Below are 23,650 nucleotides of genomic sequence, written 5' to 3' on the forward strand. Positions count from 1 at the left end.
CTGGCCAGGTTTGTCAATTTTGTTTACCCTTTAAAAGAACCAGTTCTTGGTTTGATTTTTTTCTGTTTTTTTTTTTTTTAATCCCTACATGTTCTTTAAGTGTGAACACCACATTATGAAGATTGTGATTTTAATTTTTAAAGATATCCATTTTTATAGGCCAAAGACATTAAAAGCAAGTCAACTGCTTCATCTGGTATTCAACTGAATAAAGAGTGATTTTTTTTCTTTTTATAAATTTATTTTATTTATGTATTTTTGGCTGTGTTGGGTCTTCATTGCTGTGAACGGGCTTTCTCTAGTTGCAGCGAGCGGGGGCTACTCTTCGTTGCAGTGCACGGGCTTCTCATTGCAGTGGCTTCTCTCATTGTGAAGCATGGGCTCTAGGTGTGCGGGCTTTAGTAGTTGTAGCACATGGGCTCAGTAGTTGTGGCTCACGGGCTCTAGAGCACAGGCTCAGTAGTTGTGGCGTACGGGCTTAGTTGCTCTGCAGCATGTGGGATCTTCCCGGACCAGGGATCGAACCCGTGTCCACTGCACTGGCAGGCGGATTCTCCACCACTGTGCCACCAGGGAAGCCCAAGAGTGATATTATTTCAATGCAGGGGTAAAATTGGTTGAGTGTACTTATTAAGACAACAGAGGCATCCAGTGAGGATCCTTAAGAACCTTTCAAGTGAAATTTTGACATTATTATATTCAAATTGGATGTGAGGAAGAGTAATTCTTTAAGAAATGTAGAGCCACTGAAAGTTTTTTGTTTGTCTGCTTTAAAGATTTTTGTAAAAGAGAGTAACAGCTTCATATCTGAGCATATAGAAGATGTTATTAGCAACTCAGGACATCCTAGATGGTCTTGATGAAGGGTGGTGAGAGCCTCAACAAGGCTGAACCAGGTGGTCATTCAAATTTTCATTTATTTACTTGTTATATGTATTTATTGAGGGTCTACTACATTCCAGAGACTAAAATTATAATTGCATTAGATATTAGGGATATGAAGATTAATATAACATAGACCCTTCTCCCAAGAATTCTCAGTCTAAGTAGAAGGCAACAGACACGTACAAATAAGATTCTAGTGTACAGATGCTACCAAAGAAGTCTGTACACGGTTCATAAGAATACAAATGAAGGGGCCAGGAAAAGGTTCAAAGATTACTTAGAAAGAATCATGGAATAAAATATAGTGCTGAGAACAGTGCCTGGCACATAGTAAGCGGTCAAGAAATATCAGTAATGATGACTGCAGATGGTAGTGGGATATAGGCATGGAGGCAGGAAATAGCCTGTGCATAGCATAATAAGACAATGTGCAGGATAAGAAGTGCTTTCATGAAGAACTCGTATGCGTTCAGCTATCCAGAAGTGAGAAAAAATGCTTGCTCCTCTCCTTTAGTCTCAGTTAAGCTTTCTGTTTTAGAGACAATGGGCTTCAAACTTCTCCCTCATGTATTTGCCGAAAGATGTCTGAATAAAAAAGCTAATATTCAAACAGGAAGCAAATATATAATTTGCTGCAAAGAGTTTAAAAGTATAAGCTCAACCTTGTGACTAGCTTCTCCAGATACTACTCAAATCAACTAAAATTATTCAATAGGTCTTTTCTTTAAGAAGCTGATTGGAGCAATCAAAAACATAACCTCCAGTGTTTGTGTATGTAGGGGATGGGGTCGATGGAAAAGTCACTGCTAATGGGTATGGAGTTTGTTTTGGGGTGATAAAATAATCTGAAATTGCTTGTGGTAATTGCACAACTCTGAATATACTAAAAACTACTGAATTATACACTGTAAATACATTTTTTTAAAAATTATGAAGTGAATTGATAGAGCTGATCAAGTGATTAATGGAATAAAAAACAAAACAAACAAAACAAAACATAACCATACATAAGATGACCTAGTTCCAATACTGGTTCCTAAAAACATTTTTACTTTTCTTTCCAACAGATACTTGAGGCCAATGTATTTCAATTTCAAAGAGGCTCACTGTTCTGACAAATATATTTGACATGCCAGAACCCATTCACTGTTGTGGTGCAGATGAAACAGGCTAAAAGTGTCAACCTTACTTTTTCTAGGCCATTTTAGCCACTGGTGCCAATGCCTTCAACTTGTAAACCCAGTGCCATCCAATTCTCAAGCCCAATACTGACCAAGGCCTGAGGTGAAGGTAAGAGGGAGCCCAGAGCATTCACATCTCCCCCACTCCCAGCTCCCACTGGGTTTGACTGGATTATATACCTGGGTTTCTGTCTGGTCTCTCTCTTTTTTTAAAAATAAATTTATTTTATTTATTTATTTTTGGCTGTGTTGGGTCTTCGTTGCTGCACACGGGCTTCCTCTAGTTGCGGTGAGCGTGGGCTACTCTTCATTGTGGTGTGCAGACTTCTCATTGCGGTGGCTTCTCTTGTTGCAGAGTACCAGCTCTAGGTGCGCAGGCTTCAGTAGTTGTGGCTCGCAGGCTCAGTAGTTGTGGCACATGGGCTTAGTTGCTCTGCGGCATGTGGGATCTTCCTGGACCAGGGATGGAACCCGTGTCCCCTAACTTGGCAGGCAGATTCTTAACCACTGCGCCACCAGGGAAGCCCTCTGTCTGGTCTCTTGATTAGCCCTGATTATGCCACCCAGTAGAACTGAGGCATTGTTCTCAACCTCAGAGGCTTGCCTGGTCAGGCCCTGATTCTTTCTCTAGGGGGTTAAGCTCTACCTCCTATATTTTCAGGCATAAAGTAGGGTCCTCCTGAAATGGGAAGACCACGTGCTGGATTTCAGGGTCGGCCAACACCGAGTTTTGCTGTTCTACACTAGATCAAACCTTCTTCGAGAACAAGCCAAGTTTGCTCCATTACATTAGATGGTAATTTAGAGTGCTGCCCACTTCACTTGGGAGCCAGCTCAGTTAGCCTAGTTTCAGAAACCAACTAGTTCTTTTTCTTTTCCATTTTCAGGAATCTACTGCTGAAATTTTAGCAAGTCTTATGGCTGAGTCCATCAGAGCTGTGACATAAAGGTACCTGGCACAGCAATGCAATGCTCAGTAAATGCTACGTCTTTTTTTTCTCTTGTATCAAGTCGATTTAAGCTTGCTCTACTTACCTGGTGTACACAATCTAAGAACTGTAGGAAGACTGGAGTGAAACCACTGCCCTGACAGCTGAGGGTCAAGCTGCTCCGCTGACTGAATTTATGACCAAAAGAGAGCCACTCTTTTTCGACCAGCATCCGGAAGCCTTCAAGTGTCCTATAAAAGGGGTCACTGAGTAACTGAACCAGGGAGGTCACCTAGGGTACAAGCAGGTTGGATACTTCATTACTTTCAGTCCTGAAAAATTCCTGCTTCTAAGACAAAGCACTTCCTTTTGATGACAGCTAATTAACAAGCAAAGTTACCTGGATGGCAAATTTGTTCACTAACTGTTCCAGGACAGCTAAGTGAATTAATTCTACAAACTTTCCATTAAAAACTGAGACTCAAATTCATTTTGGCTACATTTTCCTTCAGAGAATTAAGAATTTAATCATTGCCTGGCCAGTTTGCTGACTGTGGCCTTCTCCTAGGTTAATTAATAAGGTCAGAGGATCAGTTCAAACCTACATCTACTTTTTGGCAGATGTATATTAATGTTTTACTGTAGATTATATTTGCACTTTTCCTTTTCACTCTGGAGTGAGTAAAGGAGGGGCTTACAGAGAACCAGAGAAAGGACTGACAAAACATGGGAAGGATGGCCCATGTCCTACACCGCTGGTCATGCTTGCATGATGCTTCTGTGGTGTGGGAGCCTCATGCCCTGAGCCAGAGCTCCAGGCTGTGTAGGGCCTGGAAACTCACAGCACAGAGCTTTTTGATGGATACCAGGTGGTGGTTAACAGAGGACTTTCTCTGTCCATAAACACATTAGTCATTATACAAAAGATTCATCTGCAGAATTTTAAAATAACTGAATTAAAATACAAATATAAAATTAAATATCTGAAAATATGTTTTAATAATTTACTTGTGCAGTGATGTCCCAGCCTTCTTCCAAACACACCAAAACTGAGGAACCATTCTCAAGTACTTCTGATACAACTACAGCGAGCTGCAATATCCTGTGAAGCTAAGAGATAAGAAAGGAGGCCACAATTAGACCAAGTGCTTTCTGAGCACCAAAAACAGACAGACTTGCTATCAACCTTAGATAATCAAACAAGTTAGGGATTAAAATATTTGGACAAAAGAATCATATAAATTTTAAATACTTTAAGTTCTTTGTCAAAATCAAGATTAAACAATGACACATTTAAAAACAATGTGTTCAAGTGATACTTAATGAAATAAACTGACCTTACCAGATTCTCCTCAAAGCAGAAGAGCTATAATTCTTTCCAGTGGAAGAGTGCGGTTCTAAGTGGCCCTCGCAACATAGTTATTAGATTTAAAATTGTTTTTATGTGGTATAGTGAGTTCTATTTCCGACGGCTGCACAATTTTGTAAATATACTAAAAAGTACTGAATTGTATACTTTTTTCATTTTAAAAACCTCTAATATTAGAGAAAATATACCTACAAAAAATCTCAGGAGAAAGAAAAATATTACAAAATATATATAATGCATCTCCCCAGAGAAATTACAAAAGATATTGCTTCTATCAAATGTGAATTATATACTAAAGTATTTGTACTGTGTATTAAATGGGAAGAAAACCTTTATTTATGCTCAACTTTTTAAGCCAAGACAACTGACTCCAAGTCCCTAATGAACAATTAGGGTGTGAGCAAAGCATATAGATTTCAAAACTAAATGTTTAACATTCTGGTTTAAAAAAAATTTTAAACATCACTTGACATAACTTGTAGAATGAATCCAACTCTGAACTAAAACAAAACATTCCCACCCCCATATTTTAAACACAGCTAGGCTATTTTTTTAAATTATTTTTTTAACATCTTTACTGGAGTATGATTGCTTTACAATTGTGTTAGTTTCTGCTTTATAACAAAGTGAATCAGCTATACATATACATACATTCCCCATATCTCTTCCCTCTTGCGTCTCCCTCCCACCCTCCCTATCCCACCCCTCTAGGTGGTCACAGAGCACCAAGCTGATCTCCCTGTGCTATGCGGCTGCTTCCCACTAGCTAGCTATTTTACATTTGGTAGTATATATAAGTCCAAGTCACTCTCTCAGTTCATCCCAGAGCTAGGCTATTTTAAACACAGGAACAAGGTACATGTCGTCTTCAAGAATGGGAAGGTCCTCACTCACTGTTCCTATAACACAACTATTACCAGGCCTGAATTCTCTTGGGCTTAGCATGTGCTCTGAGTTAACTTTTAAACTGCCAATATCCCAAGTGGGGCAATGTTTTCCATTGTTTTTAGTTATTAACTTCTGATATGAATCCACTTTGAAGTAAGGAGTAGAACACAGAATAGGAGAAACACAGATGGATAGGTTGAGTGATAGGAACACTTTGGGGCTGGGGCTCGTAACTTAGGGACAGCAGGGAGTATTGATCAGCTCCTTCCATGGGTACTCAAAGTATCCTGAATTGGCTTAACAGTAATTAACATAGCCTCATATAATAGCTAATTGTATATGTGGCTGTTTTCCTAGAGTTTAAGTACCTTGAGAATAGTCACTGCCCTGGGTACTTACATCATTTCCTGGCTTTTTTTTTTTTTTTTTTCTTTTTAGTCCAATGTACTGTGGGAAACAACCCTTTTTCCTCCTCAAGAGAAGCAGGAGAAAAAAAAAAAAAGAGAGGTGGGAGGCTTGGAGGTCAATGTGGACAGGGGATAGAGGGGCTGTGTGCTCCTACAGGGGGAGAAGGAATAATGGACATAGTGCCAGGGGCCTAAAGACAAGGCTGAAGGCTGTATTGCAGAGAGGCTCTTGGCCAAATATCTGCATCAGTGTCTAAAACATGCATGTCATAAATACCTTTCTTTCTGTGGTTTGGAAGAAATGTGGGTTAGGTGTGCTGGCATACCTATTTCTCCTTAATTTCTCAGTAAGCGTTCAATTAAAAACATCCCAAGCTTGACTTAGCTGAAGGAAGGATATGTGGTTTTTCCTAAACCTTAGGTAGGCTTCAGGGCATCCAATGTGCCTTTGTTGGGCTGGCTTGGGAGTGAAGCCACAATCCAGAGACACAGAACAGGCAGAGACAAATAGAAAGTGAGAAAGTTAAGAGGAAAAGCCCCTTGGAGTCACCTAGAAATCACATCCTGTCCTGGATCCTCACTCTGTTCGTAACAGAGCAGGAGCCCTATAAATGTTGTTTAAATTTGTTGTATATCAAAAAGCTTCCATCTAAAGATAATAATCTCCTTCTTAGCATCCTATGGAGACCAAGCAAGTTTCAACAACAGAGAGAGAAAAACCCAGGGATGGAGAATTCTACCCCTTCATTTCCTGTATCACATGGTTCCCTGGAACGGAAAGGCCTTTACAGAGGGCACACAATCAAGGGAGAATGTCAGGTAGTGGGGAACACAATATTTTTTTCCTCAAATATCAATCCTGTATATCCACTTGGACCTCTCTTTCCTTGAGTTATAAGATAAGCTGCTCCAGACATTACCTGTGGGAACCACTCAGAGTCTCCCAGGGCTCTCAGGAAGGTCACTTCTGAGTCAGTAGGGATGGTGCTTGGGACACAAGCTCTCATCAGTTTTTTAAAACTGGCTTTCACTTGTCGGATGTCATGAAATTCAACAGGAACAAACTCACAATTTAAAGCAAATTCTAACTTGAAGTTCTGTGGATGAAGATGCAGAGAATTAGGCAGATGATGTGTTATAGGTAAAAGAACAATGTTTTCAACAGGGTAATGCTTAGTGATATACAGTTAGTTGAGGCCAAAGAGCTGCAGGGGCTGCAGTGGATCAAGAAAGTCAATCTTGTTTCGCTAATGTGTCAGTATTGCTGGAAAGAACCATTCAGTAAAGTCTAGTGGTTTGACTTAGCTTGCTGTCATTCTGAGAACTTGAAGAGGCTACTAGTAGACTGGAACCTGATGGAGCTTATAGGACCAAATATAAGCTACTTACAAGGCCATGAACCTGAGGTCTAAGGAGGAACCAATGACGCATGACAGCATGATTAATCCCAAACTGTAAACTAAGTCTCCCCATGATATGAATTATAATTAAAAGGTAATATGTTGTTGAGGTTCCAGAGCTCTACAAATTAAAGTTTATAAACATACACATTTGTTTCTTATTATTGCAAGTAAAACATAGTCGTTGTGAAAATGAAAAAAAAAGCAGAGATAAACACTGAGAAGAAAATAAAAATCACTATCTCACTGTCCTACGACTACTAATATTGTAGTTACTCTTTTAAAGCCAATAATAAAAAAAATATACAGTAAAACATGAAAGGCTTTGTTGATTTCTAACTTTTGGACAATATTTTTCACTCAGTATGACACATATATCAATCTTTGTTTCAGTATTATCATTTATATATATATATTATTATTTTTTTAATTTTTTTTGCAGTACGCGGGCCTCTCACTGTTGTGGCCTCTCCCATTGCGGAGCACAGGCTCTGGACGCCCAGGCTCAGCACGCCCAGGCTCAGCGGCCATGGCTCACGGGCCCAGCCGCTCTGTGGCATGTGGGATCCTCCCGGACCGGGGCACGAACCTGTGTCCCCTGCATCGGCAGGCGGATTCCCAACCACTGCGCCACCAGGGAAGCCCCTATCATTTATATTTTTAATCCATATGGAATTTTTTCTATGTGAGTTTGCAATTTTAACTAAAGAATGCTAAATTGGTGGCCCATTGAAATAGTTTATTTTGATAATCTAGTTGCCTACTTCTGAAGAAGATTTAAAAGTTCTCTAACTTCTTATGCCAAAGAATAAATTAATTTTCTCATGTTCTTTTCACTTTCTTCACATTCTGCCCAAATTACTCTACTGGATCATCTGCTTCTCTAAGAGTAAACTGCTTTTTGGAGATTGGCTGTACAATAATATGAATGTACTTAGCACTGCTGAACTGTACATGTTAAGATGGTAAACTTTATGTTATTTGTATTTTACAATTTAAAAAAATTGCTGCCAAAGACATATATTGGGTCTGTTTCATATTGGTTACTTTATTTATTTACTTATTTTTAAAAGGCCTATTAAAGTTTTAAAATAAAAAGTGAAAACCCTCAAGTTTTTTTTCTTAAACAGCATTACCACTATATATTAAGAAAAAAAAAGTTTCTTTGTCTTAATAATTCCACTTTTAGGAAGCTAGCCTAAAGAAATAATCTAAAATGTAGGAAAAAATCCTCTAGTGGATTGTATCTCAATAAAAAATAAAAATAAAAAGCTATATGCTTGAAAATGTGACTGCAGTTTTACTTATAGATGATAAAGAAAGAAACCGAAACATCCAACAAAACAAAGTTACGGGACTTCCCTGGTGGTCCAGTGGTAAAGAATCCACCTTCCAATGCAGGGGACGCGGGTTGATCCCTGGTAGGGGAACTAAGATCCCACATGCTGCAGGGGAACTAAGATCCCACATGCTGCAGGGCAACTAAGCCCGCGTGCCACAACTATTGAGCCTGTGCACCTCAACTAGAGAGCCTACGTGCCACAAACTACAGAGCCCATGTGCTCTGGAGCCCGCGTGCCACAACTAGAGAGAGAAAACCCACACATCACAATTAGACAGAAGCCTGCGTGCCACTCCAAAAAGATCCGTCATGCCGCAACGAGGATCCCACATGCCACAATGAAGACCAGACACGGCCGAAAAATAAAAATAAATAAATAAAAAGAAAATAAATATTAAAAAAAGGACTGAATGTTTAAAAAAAAAAGTTATGCAGTGATTAAAATAAATATGAAATCTATTATACAACATGGAAAGATGGCTTGAGATAAAGAACTTAGCACTATGAGAACATGAGTTCTTTTCTGTTAGTTTTTTTTTTTTTTTTTTTTGCGGTTCGTGGGCCTCTCACTGTTGTGGCCTCTCCTGTTGCGGAGCACAGGCTCCGGACGCGCAGGCTCAGCGGCCATGGCTCACGGGCCCAGCCGCTCCGCGGCATGTGGGATCTTCCCACACCGGGGCACGAACCCGTGTCCCCTGCATCGGCAGGCAGACTCTCAACCACTGCGCCATCAGGGAAGCCCTGTTAGTTTTTTTTTTTAATTTTTTTTACTTTATTTTATGAGACTGATGCGCTTCCTGCTGCGCTAAGAGGGCAGATCTTTTTTACTTTATTTTAAACGTTCTATGCAATTCAAAACATATTATTACAATCCAGATATATTTACCAAGACATTTAAACATTTATATTCCTCAGTATAGTTCCCTGTGCTATACAGTAGGCCCTTGTTGGTTATCTACTTTATTTTTTAAAATTTTCATTGGAAAATTGACTTAGAGTGTCGTGTCATATTAGTTTTTTTTTAAACTTATAATATATAAAAAATAGTTTACTTTTCAGAAAAACTAGATTCCTTTCCATTTCCCAACCATACTTGAGCTAGGTATACCTACCTTATAAAGCAGGAGTTATCAACCATCGTGTTCGACACACTATTAAGATTACGAAGTATTTGTTACTAAGTATAAGATATTAAAGTATGTGAATTAAAAAAGGTAAATAAGGGCAATTCCAGATTGTTTAGAATGAGTCACTTATTTGCTTTCCTATGTTTCCTTTGTTGGGATAAAAAGGTGTGGAGCTGCAACTAGGCAGCACTGTGCTGGCTAGACTATGGCACACGTCAGACAGATATGCACCCATACTCTACAGACACAGTTGAATTAATAAAAAGCAAAATGTGAAGGAATATACAAAAATCCTAATAACTATTGTGCCAGAAATTATGTTTGGAACTATGGAATTATGTTTTTTAAATATAGTATTTTATTGATGAAAGAAAGAAAGAGAAAGGAGGGAGGGAGAGAGGGAGGAAAGGAGGAAGGGTCCCAATTGGTCAGTCTTTCTTACTCATATATGCATGATCACCCAGCTTATCTGAGGACTGATGTACAAAGGGAAGAGCAGAGGTGAGCATTCAGGAGACAAACCTTGGGGAGTGACTCAGATCAAAAATAAGAGGTGTGCTGAAGTGTGCAGTCTGTGCTCTGGGAAAGACACTGGTGCCAAGGAGGCTGTGCAGGCATCCCTGGACTACTGTTGAAAAATGTCCCAACTATTTTCTGGATGTAAAATTATCTGCTGTATCAGAAGACACATGTGCACATTTAAAAATTGAGCGTTACCCAGCAGTTTCATTCCCTCTACCCTAAAGCTTGGTGACTAAGTGACTGCAGTAGTTCAGGCAGTGGGAGAAGACCTAGCAAAGCCAGACTGCCACTGAAGAGCTGACTCAGTCACTGGCATCCTGAGGACCAAGCATGTGGGATCCTACTCACAGCCTCCATTTTACAGTTCAGCTGAAGGTCTGTCTAGATTGTCCAGTGCTCACTGGGGCACTGGACTGAACTTTTTTTTTTTTTTTTTTTTTGCAGTACACGGGCCTCTCACTGTTGTGGCCTCTCCCGCTGCAGAGCACAGGCTCCGGACGCGCAGGCTCAGCGGCCATGGCTCATGGGCCCAGCTGCTCTGCGGCATGTGGGATCTTCCCGGACCGGGGCACGAACCCGTGTCTCCTGCATTGGCAAGCGGACTCTCAACCACTGTGCCACCAGGGAAGCCTGGACTAAACTTTGAGGGGATTTCTGAGTTAACAAATACTTTTAGGGACTTCCCTGGTGGTCCAGTGGTTAAGAATCTGTCTTCAAATACAGGGGACGCGGGTTCGATCCCTGGTCGCAGAACTAAGAGCTCACATGCTGTGGGGCAACTAAGTCTGCGCACCGCTACTACTGAGCCCGCACGCCACAACGAAGAGCCCGTGTACCGCAGTGAAGACCCAGCACAGTCAAAATAAAAAACAAAAACAACCCCCCCCAAATACTTTTATTTCCCACACACCTGTCAGTAGTAATGAAATTTATTCTGTAATGTGTGAACTGCAAAAACATTAAACCCCAAGGAATTATTGTTGCTTTTGGAGATAGAGACTATCTTTACAATTTATGGGACTTGAGCCTAGTGAAGCTCTTTAACATAATAATTTAAAAGTAAGAATAAAGGGGCTTCCCTGGTGGTGCAGTGATTAAGAATCCGCCTGTCAATGCAGGGAACACTGGTTCGAGCCCTGGTCTGGGAAGATCCCACATGCCACAGAGCAACTAAGCCTGTGCACCACAACTACTGAGCCTGTGCCCTAGAGCCCGTGCTCTGCAACAAGGCAAGCCACCACACTGAGAAGCCTGTGCACCGCAATGAAGAGTAGCCCCCGCTCGTCTCAACTAGAGAAAGTCCGCGCAGCAACAAAGACCCAACACAGCCCAAAATAAATAAATTAATTAATTTTAAAAAAAGTAAGAATAAAGTTGATTACCAGCTAATATCTTACATTTTCTGACATGTCTTAGGACATGTGTCACTCTATATAGTCTTGAGAACTCTTAAAGAATGTAACTTAAGAAGTGTATGTAGCCTTGGCCTTCCCTTGCCTCCATATGCAGTGCCATACTCTTCTTTCCACTCTTCCTTCCTGTAGCTTTATCAACAGGTTTACAAGAACAAAAACATCTGTTTTGCCATGGGCACAGATTCCTATGGAAGCTGAACTAAGACAGTAGAAAAACACAGCCTGAATAAACCTTATTTTTTTAATGTACACTCCCTAATATTCGTGATATTTATGCTGATTTTTAAAATGATTATGAATAAGCACTTATTTTCATGCCTAATAAATATGCATTGTGTATATGCATGTGTATCTCTGTCTACATAAATACAGGTAGACATACATGTATACATATACAGGAGCTAATTTTTTTTTAAGATTGATTATTAACTCCAGGTTAAGACTCCATGCAGCAAAAAAAAAAAAAAAAAAATTTTCTAGGAAAGCTGGTTTATGAAATAAGTTTTATACACTGCCTTCATGTATCCATGAAGTTTCTAAGTGAGAAAAAGAAATCTTACCCTTAGCTGCGACTTCTCACCAAATATATAAAGGGCTGCTTGGCGTTTCAAGAGCTGGTTTTGCAGGTAAGTGCTGTTACTGAAGGACGTCGAGTGATCCTTGCCTGCCAGCCGGGCGCCAACATCAATGAAGGATGTTGGAGAGCTGATCAGGCGAGTGCTAGAGCGAAGACTTGCCCAAACACCTTCACAAAAGTCAAAACAATTGAGTGAGATAATCTGATGTGAGAATGCCACTGAATAGGGAAAAAGATGCATGCTCTGTGGGTACAGTTTAGAGGTAACAGCAAATTAATTCATCTAAGTAATCATGTATCATATTGGTCATTTGTCATTTACTTTTGCATCATGTAAGCATTATTAATATAGCATTTCAAAAATCATTTGGCTCAGAGGAAACTAATAAGTCACCCAAGTCAATTCTGTTTTTTTGTATACTGATATAAATTCAGTATTTATAAGTAAATACTGGTATCATAAATAGAGTGCACTGGCTCTAGGAAAGAAATAATGTGGGCAGGACGCAATAATGAAGCCTAGGAAGGAGAACGTGGAGTAAATTTCTCAGGGCTTCAAGAAAGAAGGAACATTATTCTGCTTTAGTCAGTCAATTCAACAAGAAAACCACATTAAGAAATAAATTAGAACTTTACTAAACCCACTAAAATCTGAGAATTAATATTTGTGTATCATGCCAAAATAATGTAATTTTAAGTCAGTAAAAGTTATATTTTAGTCTTTTTTCCCCCAGTATCCAGGAAAAACAGTGAGAAGTTATAAATTTAGTAATGTGCATTTCACTGAGTCTTAGGAAGCTTTATTTTAAAGGTATAGTCAGAAGCAGATGTCTTCTAAGGGAAAGGTCAAGCTAAGCTACTGGAAGGATCTCATAAGTTGACCTTAATTATATTAATTAGAAAAATCAAGGATTTCTAATATGCAAGTGAGACTATCAAATATTAAATATCTAAACACAAAGGCATATAATAAGTCCCAAATTTGACAGAGCTCCTTACAAATGCCCACAGACTGTAGTGTTCAGGCTGGTGATGGAGTCACAGTGGTACATAATACTGCCACTGCTTCCCTAAACTGCATTTTCTACATTTGGAAAGGCTCTTTGAGAAGCTTTAATCTTTGCCAAATGTTAAGTCAAGCCATGTTTCTAGGTGACTACAAGTCACCATGATAATGTCACATCTGCTTCTCTTTATAAGCATCTATAGGGTCAGGAGACCAGTTCTCAAGAAAAGGTATTGTAAATTTCTGCTTAACATGGATGAAACTTTCTATTATAACCTATGAATTTTCTTAGACGTTACAGCAAGTGTTAATTTTTTGGTAAATGGAATCACAGAGGAAATTCAGAATGTGGATGAGAATAAAGATAATTTGACAAACAAATGTGAAAAAAGTCACTTGTAACACATATGCTTTCATATGAAGATGGTTAAAAAGAGTGACACATCAGGACAGATAATACAGTACCTTGATAATGGACTCTTCCCTTAGCTGAAGATTTGGTATTTGACTGAGTAAAACATTTATCTCTGTACCCATGCACTGGTAGGTGAGATTAAAGAAGGAAGAAGGAATGAAATGTATATAGCAGCAAACATCAGAGCAAATGGAGTAAGAAAAGAACAGGTTAATTTTAAACATTAAGTTAATGATAGGGGAAAAATGTAAAAATATTAAAAGCAGAAGATTTGATTAACAAATAAAAAGCTGCACAGTCACACAAAAAGATGAACTGAGTGCCTGTTAAAGGAAATTTCAGCACTTGTTTATAAATATTATAAGCACAGTGAAATGGACAGCGCAGCAAAGAGTGCCACTAAAAAATTATACCAAATGGAATAAGCTTTTGGAGGTTGTCATTTGGTGAGAAACAAATTTTTATAATAAAATTAAGGAATTTGGGGAGGGGTGAATGTTAGGAATACACTGGCCCTAGTATTTAAGGAGGCTGACTGATTGGCAAATACGATGTGTTGTACAACATGTTTGTTCTTTGAGCAAGGTCATCATATCAGGAATGAACCTCTAACAACCATTTGGAATAACAAAGGGCATGTTTTTGCAGTAGAGCATTAAGCATTGCCACACTATCTTCTTTTTTTCCTCTTTTCATTTGGAAATTCCATTTATTTTCCATAAGCAGATAGATAGTTACAAGCAGCAAAAATTGATGACCCTGTGACAATACCCAATGCCACTAAAAATACAGCTTGTGATGGTTGACGTAATGACTTCTCCTAAAATCCCTATTTGCACCAAAATGATAGGCAGTATCAAAGATAATACTTTTGTAATTTGAGTAATATTGTTTTTTTCCAACAGAAAGAAAGTGCTTCGTGACTTATCGCAAACTTTACCTGGTAATAACAAAAATGGTGAGCAGTGAGTTACAGTTATATTCTTTCCTGAGTAAAGGAACTGCTCAAATCACTTCAGGAAAATGATTCTGTACTTATTCAGGATTGAAAACATTAATGGCAGGATTATTAAGCTATCCATTTCAAAACTGCATAAAATGTGACATAATTTGATAAAAGAAAAATCATCGTAAGTGATTTTTCATTTCTGCCTCACTCCTTTGGAAGTAGGAAATGAAGGGCCTTGATGGCTTTAGTGGCCAAAGGAAGTCAGAAAGCTAAGGGTTGCAGAGGCACTGGCTGATTATACACAGAGAATGCTACTGCAAGACAGAACAAAGACCTGGAACAGCATGAAACAGGCACAGGGACTCCTGTGTGCAAGCCAACTACTCTCCTTTCTGCCAAGGTTTTAAGCTTTCCTATTGGAATATGGATCATTAAATGCTTACAGTGAAGCCTGAGTGGTTGGTTCCTGATTCTGAGATACTGTTCCCTAAATATATCATTTTCTTATGCTAGTCCCTTGGCCTAGAATGACCTCTCCCATTTCTTTACCTGACAAACTTCTTATTCCTTAAGATCCAGGAACAATGTAAACTCCTCTGAAAAGCATTCTCGACTGTCCTCCTAGAGTTGTAGACAGCTCTATTTGAACTCTGATTCCATTGCACTGTGATTATTTGCACATTTTATTCTACTTGATTGTGTACTCCAAAAGGCAGGGACCTAATAACATTTACTCTTATATCCATGCTGAGAGCCTGATATCTAGGTACTGCAAACATTTGTTGATTATTTTCTTTTTGAAAATTGATACATATGAGCTGTTGCAGTTCTCTACTATACCTTCAACTCAATTATTTGCCCTGAAAGAATGAAAAGGGTATTAATTAAAAAAAAATTAAGCACTTTCTCAAACAGAGCCTCATTAATGAAAAACTGCCAAGTGTTTATCACCTAGCAGAAAATCAGCAATGAGAAAACGGGCTATACTGATATGGGGTCAGCACAGGGCTTGGAGAGCTGTAATTCCATCTGGCAGTCACATTAACCAAAGGCATTACACTACTGCATTGGTGGTGAGGTCTGCTTAGCTTCCTGAGTGATTCCTAGGTGTCAAATACTTGTCCTGAGCATGTAACACCGACCTGGAGTGGTGTTTTTCCAAACTGCAGGGTCCTCCTTAGTGGTTTGTGAAATCATTTTAGAAGGTCAAACCAGTATTTTTGAAGAAGTGAAACAGATTAGAGTGGAAAATACTATGAGCACTGCATGTGGTATAGATGAATATTGTTTCATGAAACTTTTGTTATAGTCTATATACATTTTGCATTGTGACTTAGTACTACCTTTGTGATATAAAATGTATATGTATACATATAGATATAAAATGTATTTCTTACTGTGAGCCATGATCAAAAAAGTTTGAAAGTTACTGGTCTAGGCCTAAGACACATTCTCCTTTATCTGCTTGCCTTTGGCCAGTGAGAAGCAACCTGGCTTAAGGTAATTTACATACAAATGTAGACTTTCCTCCCATTTCAGTGGAGTATTACGCAACAATAATGACAACAACCTCAACAATAATAATGGAACTAACATTTATTGAGCTCCTATTAATAACGAGCCACTTACTAAGTTAAGTGCTTTACATATATTATTTCATTCATTCCCCATAACTATTCTAAAGCTAGAATACTATTTATTATCTCCATTTTACAGATGAGGACACTGAAAATTACGAAGTTTCCTGAATTGCTTAATATCATACACTAAGTGGTAGGACTGCAGCTTGAATTTGAATGTAACTGAACCAAACTCTTAGTGTCTTGTCACCTAAGCAACCATGTGACCCTGGATCTGTCCAGCAGGGTCTGGCTAAGGGGACTGTTTCAGGGAAGAAGTGATACAGTTCATCCCACCCATGGGAATGCAGTGTTGTTCAGAGCATGAGCGTTTCCTAAGCAATGGTATTGTTCCCTTTACTCTGTTCAGAACAAACAAAGGAGAGAAGGAAAAGAGATGCTTGGGTTGGATGTGACGACAGGGTATTGACTTTATTGATGTGACCTTATGCCTAGCACAGTGCATGAGGTATAAGCTATATTCAGTGAATGCTGCACTGAAATGGACTGAACTAATCCTAGTCCCAGTTATGCTCTTGTCTGCTAAGTGATCTTGGCTAAGTCACGTCATCTCTCAAAGCCTCCTAAAGTACCTGTCCTGGAGGTTATTTCAAGGATAAAATAACACTGTAGAGGAACTGAAAGGGCTATGAAAATGTAAAGGATGAAAAATTTAAAAGCTGCCTCCATGTGGCTACTTCTCAAATATACCCAGGTATTTCATTTTTATATTTAAGAGGCAGATTTTCTCATGGTATTTTTCTATACAACAAGATAATTTATCCAAGTTGCAAATACTTGCATTTTCCCCATGGGGCATAAAAGCTATTGTAATTTTCAATGAAAAGCAATGTGATGTATTCACATCTTCATTTTTTCTTAACTGGTTTTTGCGTCAAAAAGGTTGCTTCCCCTGGCTTAGGAACTCTTCAATGTGCATGCTGAACACTAAGTGACCACCCTCACTGAAAAAGGGTGAAGGAGAAGGTGAAGGTCAGTCTAAACCCTGGCTCATTAGAGTGGGAAAGGCACACAGTGGAAATAACCTAAGAAGGAAACCTGTAACTAAGATCCTATGACAATGAAAGGAATGGAAAAACAGTGAAAATACACAGACGAGGAAAAAGGAGAAGGTTAGGAGGGAGATTTCGAGATAGGAGGCTCTTCCCACACAGGGTAAATGAGGAACTGCTGGAGAAGTGGTACCTAGCTCTCTGGAAGAATGAAGAGACTCTGTACTCGAGGGTGGGAACAAGGAAATGAACTAATGTCAGGGCATGCAAGTGTCTACATATAGTCTTGCCCTGGCCAATCTGAGTGTGCGTCTACCTGCCATGTTCATGTTAATAGGGAATCTTCTGAGATTTCCCAAACTTGCTTGCCCCAGTCCATTCCTGCTGCTCTATGTGAGAGGGATGATGCTATCAGAAGAGACAAAGGAAAGCAGCTCCAGGGATCACAGAAGAAGTTGAAGGTGCCAGGAAACAGCTGTATCTCATCTTACAGTTAATCACTGGGACCTTGGGAGATTTGGAGGCCTTGGGAATGAAGAATTAAGAGATGGAGTAAAATAATAAGATTTGCATTTCTGGATCCTAGCTTAAGATACCAGAATGAAGGGAACCTGGTTAGGAGCAAAAACTGTCATAAGGAAACTAAGTTTACAGGAATTTTCAGAAGAAAATATTTGGGAAGGGGGTCAGAAATAATAATTATGGCCTCATTATGCATAGAAAGGGTCATAAACAGATTAAATAGGAGATTTTAATCCTAAGATGTAAATACAGCCTTCCAGGTACCTTTGAGAATAGCAAAGAATGGACTCATGACTAGAATGTAACCACTAGTGGGGATTCCCTTGTATAAAAAAGCCATGAGTCTGAGGCCAATATAAAAAAAGCAAAGAGGGCTTCCCTGGTGGCGCAGTGGTTGAGAGTCCGCCTGCCAATGCAGGGGACACGGGTTCGTGCCCCGGTCCGGGAGGATCCCACATGCCGCGGAGCAGCTGGGCCTGTGAGCCGTGGCCGCTGAGCCTGCGCGTCCGGAGCCTGTGCTCCGCGGGAGAGACCACAACGGTGAGAGGCCCGCATATCGCAAAAAAAAAAAAAAAGCAAAGGTAATGTAGTTGAAACAGATTGGTGAATATCCTTGTGCCTTAGGTACCAACACAGAAGGAGAGACAGTTTTGTACCTAAAATTTATATTACAGGTCACCTGGCCCAATGCAGGAATAGATAACGTTGTTGATGAAGTTTACAAAGGCAAAACTCAAGAGCAGGGTGGGGATGGGAAGGCTTCAACTAACCAGACATGCCAGAAGTTGCATCCTACTAAAAGTTAAAGGGAAAAGTTCCTGACGTGCCTGCTAATATAAGCTTTCAGATGGCAAATAAAGCAATAAGGAGAACTGCAACTTCGGACCACATTCTGACAGGAGTTCTTGGCAACAAAAATACCAGAAACCTTAGGAGAAAGTCACTGTACTATCTTTTAGTTCAAATTCACAAAGAAAGAAATGATGAAAAGAATGAAGTTTGTATCTTAAACTTTAAAACAATAGTATTTTAAAAGTTCCGGAAAAAGTTACATATGACTGTTATGGGTTTAACTGTGTCCCAACCCCCTGTTAAATTTCTTATGATGTAGTCCTAACCCCCAGTACCTCAGAAAATGTGACCTTATTTGGAGATAGGGTCATTGCAGACGTAGTTAGTTAAGATGAGGTCACACTGGAGTGGGGTGGACCCCTAATTCAGCATGATTGGTGTCCTTATAAAAGGGGAAATGTGGAGACAGATGCACAAGGAAAATGTCATGTAAAGATGAAGGCAGAGATATGGCTGATGCTTCAACAAGCTAAGGAATGCCAAAAATTGCCAGCAAACCACCAGAAGCTAGGGGAAAGGCATGGAACAGATTATTCCTCACGGCCCCCGAGGGAGTCAACCCTGACAACACCTTCGTTTTGGACTTCTAGCCTCCAGAACTGTGAGACAAATGGTTGTTTAAGCCACGCAGTTTGTGGCACTTTGTTACAGTAGCCCTAGCAAATTAATACAATGACCTTAAGGCCTGATTAGGAAGATACCTAAAGAAGGGTGAAAGCTCTTAGGAAATTCTGCCATCATAGAAAGTTCTGATGATGTAGGAAAAAAAGTTATCTAAAGAATCAATATGGCTGCCAGGAGATGTGCATAGTAATCTTGGTTTTCAAAAGGAAAAAAAGTGAATTTTGTAAAATAGAGTCTTTATGTTGATTCTGAACCACTGTCTCTTACTCCTCAAACTAGCACTTCAGAGAACAGGAGTAAAAATAACAGGCATTGGAGGCACAGCCTTTGAGTCTGGGATCATGTCTCCCTAAGTGTTTATGCTTCTGTGCTCAGTCTTTCTACACTGCAAACTTGAAGCATCATGGAATGCTGCCAGAGCTGAGTCACCATTTAGATGTGTTCCCCTCCCGTCCCAGTGCTTCCAAACTCATCAGTATGTTAAGATTTCAGCAATTATTATACCTCTGTCCCATGAGGCTAAACTCATCTGTCACCATGCTAGTAATAAATTTGATCATTCGTTTAGAAAAGGGTAATTAAAAACAAATTTAACCATAATTAGTTGATTTGAAGTATAACTATCTAGAAAAAAGTTTTCTGCTTTTAAGGTTGTATCAGTGCTCAGTTACAAAATCAATCTTACTAACCTCCTCGAGCAAAGCTATTGGATGGGTTTACATCCAAATGTCCTGGCACTACCTGCTTAAGCACAGTGGACATTCTTGAAGTCCTCCTTTCAGTCCCTAAAGTCAGCCAAAAAGAAGAACAAAAACCATGTCGTTCGGGTTAACATTACTCAAATGACAGAAAGTTATCTTCATGTGTAGCATGTCTAATTGCTGCCAAACATTGTACTTTTTAAGTACCCAAAGCTTTAATAGAGATAACAAGGCACTGTTACTATTTCCTTAGAGATACACACATCTGCAAGATTATAGAGAGTTAGGTTTGGCAAGTGCAATCAGAGAATTTAATGATAAATGAAACAAGGCATGCATGGTGTTACTTTACAAGAAAAGCCACTTTCTGCTTATGTTGAGCTATTCAAATAGCTGATTAAGCCAAGGAGACCAACTTCTCAAGTCACATGCTCCTGTGTCTAACACATTAGGGTTACCTCTACATGAACCCTTTGGGGTTCCATCACATGATAACTGAAACAGAATATTAGTACAAGTCTTAATGGCTTCATCCAAATCTAGTGAAAACAAACTGTACTGCAAATCATAAAAGGCTGCAGAAATTTCAGGAATTTCAAAGTTATACATGATGATTTTAATAAATATACATTTAATAAACAGATGTTCAACTTACACATTCAACTCTGTAATATTTTAAAGTCTATGTAAAACAGATTCCAGGAAAAAAAAAAACCACATGACTTTATGTTTCCCACCACCTCTCCTATTACTCTTTTAAAAAGGAAATAATTAAATCTCTAAATTTGGTTACTATTTACTAGAAATTAATAGTGGTACCCTGATTTCTAAATAAAATAAAGTTATAGCCCCACAAGGTAAAACATTAAGGGGTCATGTTGAAGGAACAATGCAAATAACTAAAGAGACTAACCCTAGGAATGAATATGACCTTTCATAGTTGTCAAGAAGAAAAATATTATTAAATCTTACCTGGAGACAGAGCAAGTGCTGGCCTGACAGTAAGGGTGTTATTGCCACTCAGTTTCTGATGGACAGAAACTGCACTCAGTAACGCTTGCAAGTACTTTTCTTGTTCTATGCTACTGGAAGATTCTAAAGAGGAGGTAGGAGCTATAAAAGGAAAAGATATTAAATAAAACAAACTGTATCTATGTTAATAAAACAGGGTATCTCTATATACATACGCTTATTCTTTCTATATATGGTCTTCAAGTTACTGTACCCAAATATAGAAACCAGCCCCACTTAAAGCTCCAAACTATTAAATGGCTAATCCTCCTATGATATTGGTTTCACCACACCTACTTCTTGATTGCCTCATCATCCTTCCAGAAAGAGCCCAAGTCTGGAAAACCAGCATACAGCCGGTCCTCCCAAGCACAGGTGCAGTTTCTCATCAACCAATCAACTCAGAATAAAGATTCATAAAAGACAACACGTCCTTGATGATCTCCCCCAACCACTCTGTCCATGCCACTGCTTGGGAGCAGAGGATGGAGCAGTTTCCCTCAGCATCCCAGAATGGGCAGAGGTGAGAATAGCCCAGTACCAGCAATTTTATTCCAATTCTGTCACATAGGCCTAGGGGATATGAACTTGTAGAGGGTTGTTGTGGGAAGAGAGAAGGAAGATGAGAAGACAAGAGAAGCTGCTGCTCAATTCCCTGGTCCTTCTGAAAGAGGATCAAAACGTATGCACAGATGGAAACAACTGTCAGAGCAATTTTGGGTTGGAGGGAGTCTGAGCCTGGCTTGTGTGGAGTGAAACAGAATCACTGAAATTGGCCCAGGCACTTTAAAGTGGCATCGGGAGGGATTCACTGGAAGGACAATAGATATTAACAAATTTTCTTACAAGGTGAATAGGAAATAAATAATTAGCATTACTATATTATTGTATTTTATCAACTTTAAGTGCCAACATATTTTATAAACTCTAAAATGTCATCAGTTATAAGATGCACCACAATTTTATGTACTAAGAATTAAAAACTCTGCCATTTAAACCATGACACAATTATTTCTGATCACATGAATTGTAAGTTGCATTCCAATTGCAAAGATATTAAAATGTGAGCAAATGTGTGAGCTCAAAAATGTGAAATAGAGTAAATTTATATTGAAAAATAAGAAACCAAGGGAATAAAACAATTTCAATTTTTCTAACTAAAAGTTCGGTGATATGCTCATTAATGCTGAAATGATTCTCTCACTTTATATAACCTACATATGCTGTGTTCTATTATACCCATTATGTGGCTTGGGAGGATTCCTCTGGGCAGAAAAAGTTAAAAGCCAACTGCCTTCAATTACACAAAAATGCCAGGTGAAATAATAACAATAACAATAACAACAATAATAATATAGCATGGTGTGTGTCATGCCCTCGGTCAACTGAATGATCAAAGATGTACTGGCTAACTTTTAACTTTCAGGAAGGAACAGATGAGAATAAAGAAGAGATATCAAAAAGCACATGGTTCTACCTACTGAACCACTGAACTTGAGTGAGTTCATTTCCAAAGAGGAAAGAATGCAGCAGCCATCCCTAAACTGGATCTGATATCTTAGCGGTCCTTGTTTAATTTTATTGAGCATCTACTTTAAGCTAGAAGTTATGAGAAAGGTTAGCAAAATATAGCTCCTGACTGACTTCAGACCTCAGACATGGTGCTCAAAAATATCCTCAGAAAAAGGGGCAGTGCACTTAGTATATCTTTTTTCTTAAGTTGGCCAGCCTCTGGCTTCCTGAAAACCTCTCTGCTTGAGAGCTCCTAAAGCAGCATTTTGGTCATTAGTTTGCCCGTGTGTGTGTGTGTGTGTGTGTGTGTGACTTGTAGGAATGAGATAGGATATCTTATACCACATGGGACAGAATCCCTATTTGCTTCTGAAGCTGTTAAATATATTTGAATGCTTCCCAAAAGAAAAGAAAATGATTAGTATATGTAATCTGTTTCCATCTGTGGATACTCTGGTTTGTGAAGTAAAAACAGCCTAGAACCAAAGACTTCATTATGTTAATTTCTATTAAAATCCAAATATAAACAGACATATTAAGCAAGATGGCAAATTCAAGGTGGAGCCCCACATTGTCAAGTCTAGTTCTTAAGCTGTACATGTATATAGCACAATGGAAAAGGCTATGTGTGAGAGGCTCGATGAAAGGGCACAACTGGCATTCCCAGATTTTACTTCCTTCATTTTTTGAAATAATCTGAAGTGGAAGGATCAGAATACTGCTGTAAAAGAGCTGCTTACCTGCCTGAGGGGAGTTCTGAGATTTAAAAAGGCCAACTACTCCCTTCCCATGGAATCCTCCAGATCGCAGAAGTAGGGTACTGCTTCTTGAGTTCTTCCAACATACAACAGGCAGGCGATTGTGTCGATAGCAGCGGGCTACTCTTGGTAAACTACTGTCCTGTACAGCTTGAGGTACAACTAAAAGGCCAGGATAGCTTTAGGGACATGGAAGGGAGAAAGAGAATAATTTGGGTGGGCAAGGAGGGGTGGGGAGAGGAGAAGAAAAAAGAAATGGAGAGAAAGAGAATATAAGAACATGAATATCATAATATCATAGTAATTTTCTAAGACTCAAACATATTGGTGGAGTGGTAAGACATATATTTCAAACATGAAACTAAGTTTCAACTCAGTTCTTTAGGGGTTGAGAAGAAAAGGCCTAGATGGTGAAGACAACTAACTCATCCACTAATCTGTATTTTTTTTTTTTTAATAAGCTTCCTTCGGTGATACTGCAGCCTTTTGCTGAGGAACAAGCTTAGAAAATGAAAACGTTACATAGAATTATTAAAAAGGCTTCTGTTAAACATGATTTCCCTTGCCTTATACATGACTTGAAATAAAGATTGCAAGATTAATGTATTTTTAAAAATTAATTAATT

The 23,650-nt window shown here is 39.0% G+C and overlaps 1 protein-coding gene across 6 annotated transcripts in view; it reads right to left on the reverse strand.

The window, feature by feature from the left end:
• SBF2 (SET binding factor 2) overlaps positions 1–23,650 on the reverse strand; it is a gene marked incomplete at its 3' end in the record, with an annotated part of 467,309 nt that overhangs the window by 26,471 nt on the left and 417,188 nt on the right. For 3 of the 6 annotated variants that reach the window (XM_079707414.1, XM_079707413.1, XM_079707412.1), the window contains 6 exons: positions 23,007–23,203; positions 20,716–20,856; positions 12,026–12,210; positions 6,580–6,756; positions 4,004–4,105; positions 3,102–3,287 (listed from right to left, as the gene is read on the reverse strand). In XM_079707414.1, the coding sequence (XP_079563540.1) occupies positions 3,102–3,287; positions 4,004–4,105; positions 6,580–6,756; positions 12,026–12,210; positions 20,716–20,856; positions 23,007–23,203 (988 nt within the window). Of the gene's footprint in view, positions 1–3,101; positions 3,288–4,003; positions 4,106–6,579; positions 6,757–12,025; positions 12,211–13,513; positions 13,589–19,731; positions 19,828–20,715; positions 20,857–23,006; positions 23,204–23,650 lie in introns of all 6 variants that reach the window. The other 3 variants (XM_079707409.1, XM_079707411.1, XM_079707410.1) reach the window with 3 other exon arrangements.

The sequence above is a fragment of the Hyperoodon ampullatus genome (genome assembly GCF_949752795.1).
Source record: "Hyperoodon ampullatus genome assembly, chromosome: 7".
In the NCBI taxonomy this organism is placed as follows: domain Eukaryota; kingdom Metazoa; phylum Chordata; class Mammalia; order Artiodactyla; family Ziphiidae; genus Hyperoodon; species Hyperoodon ampullatus.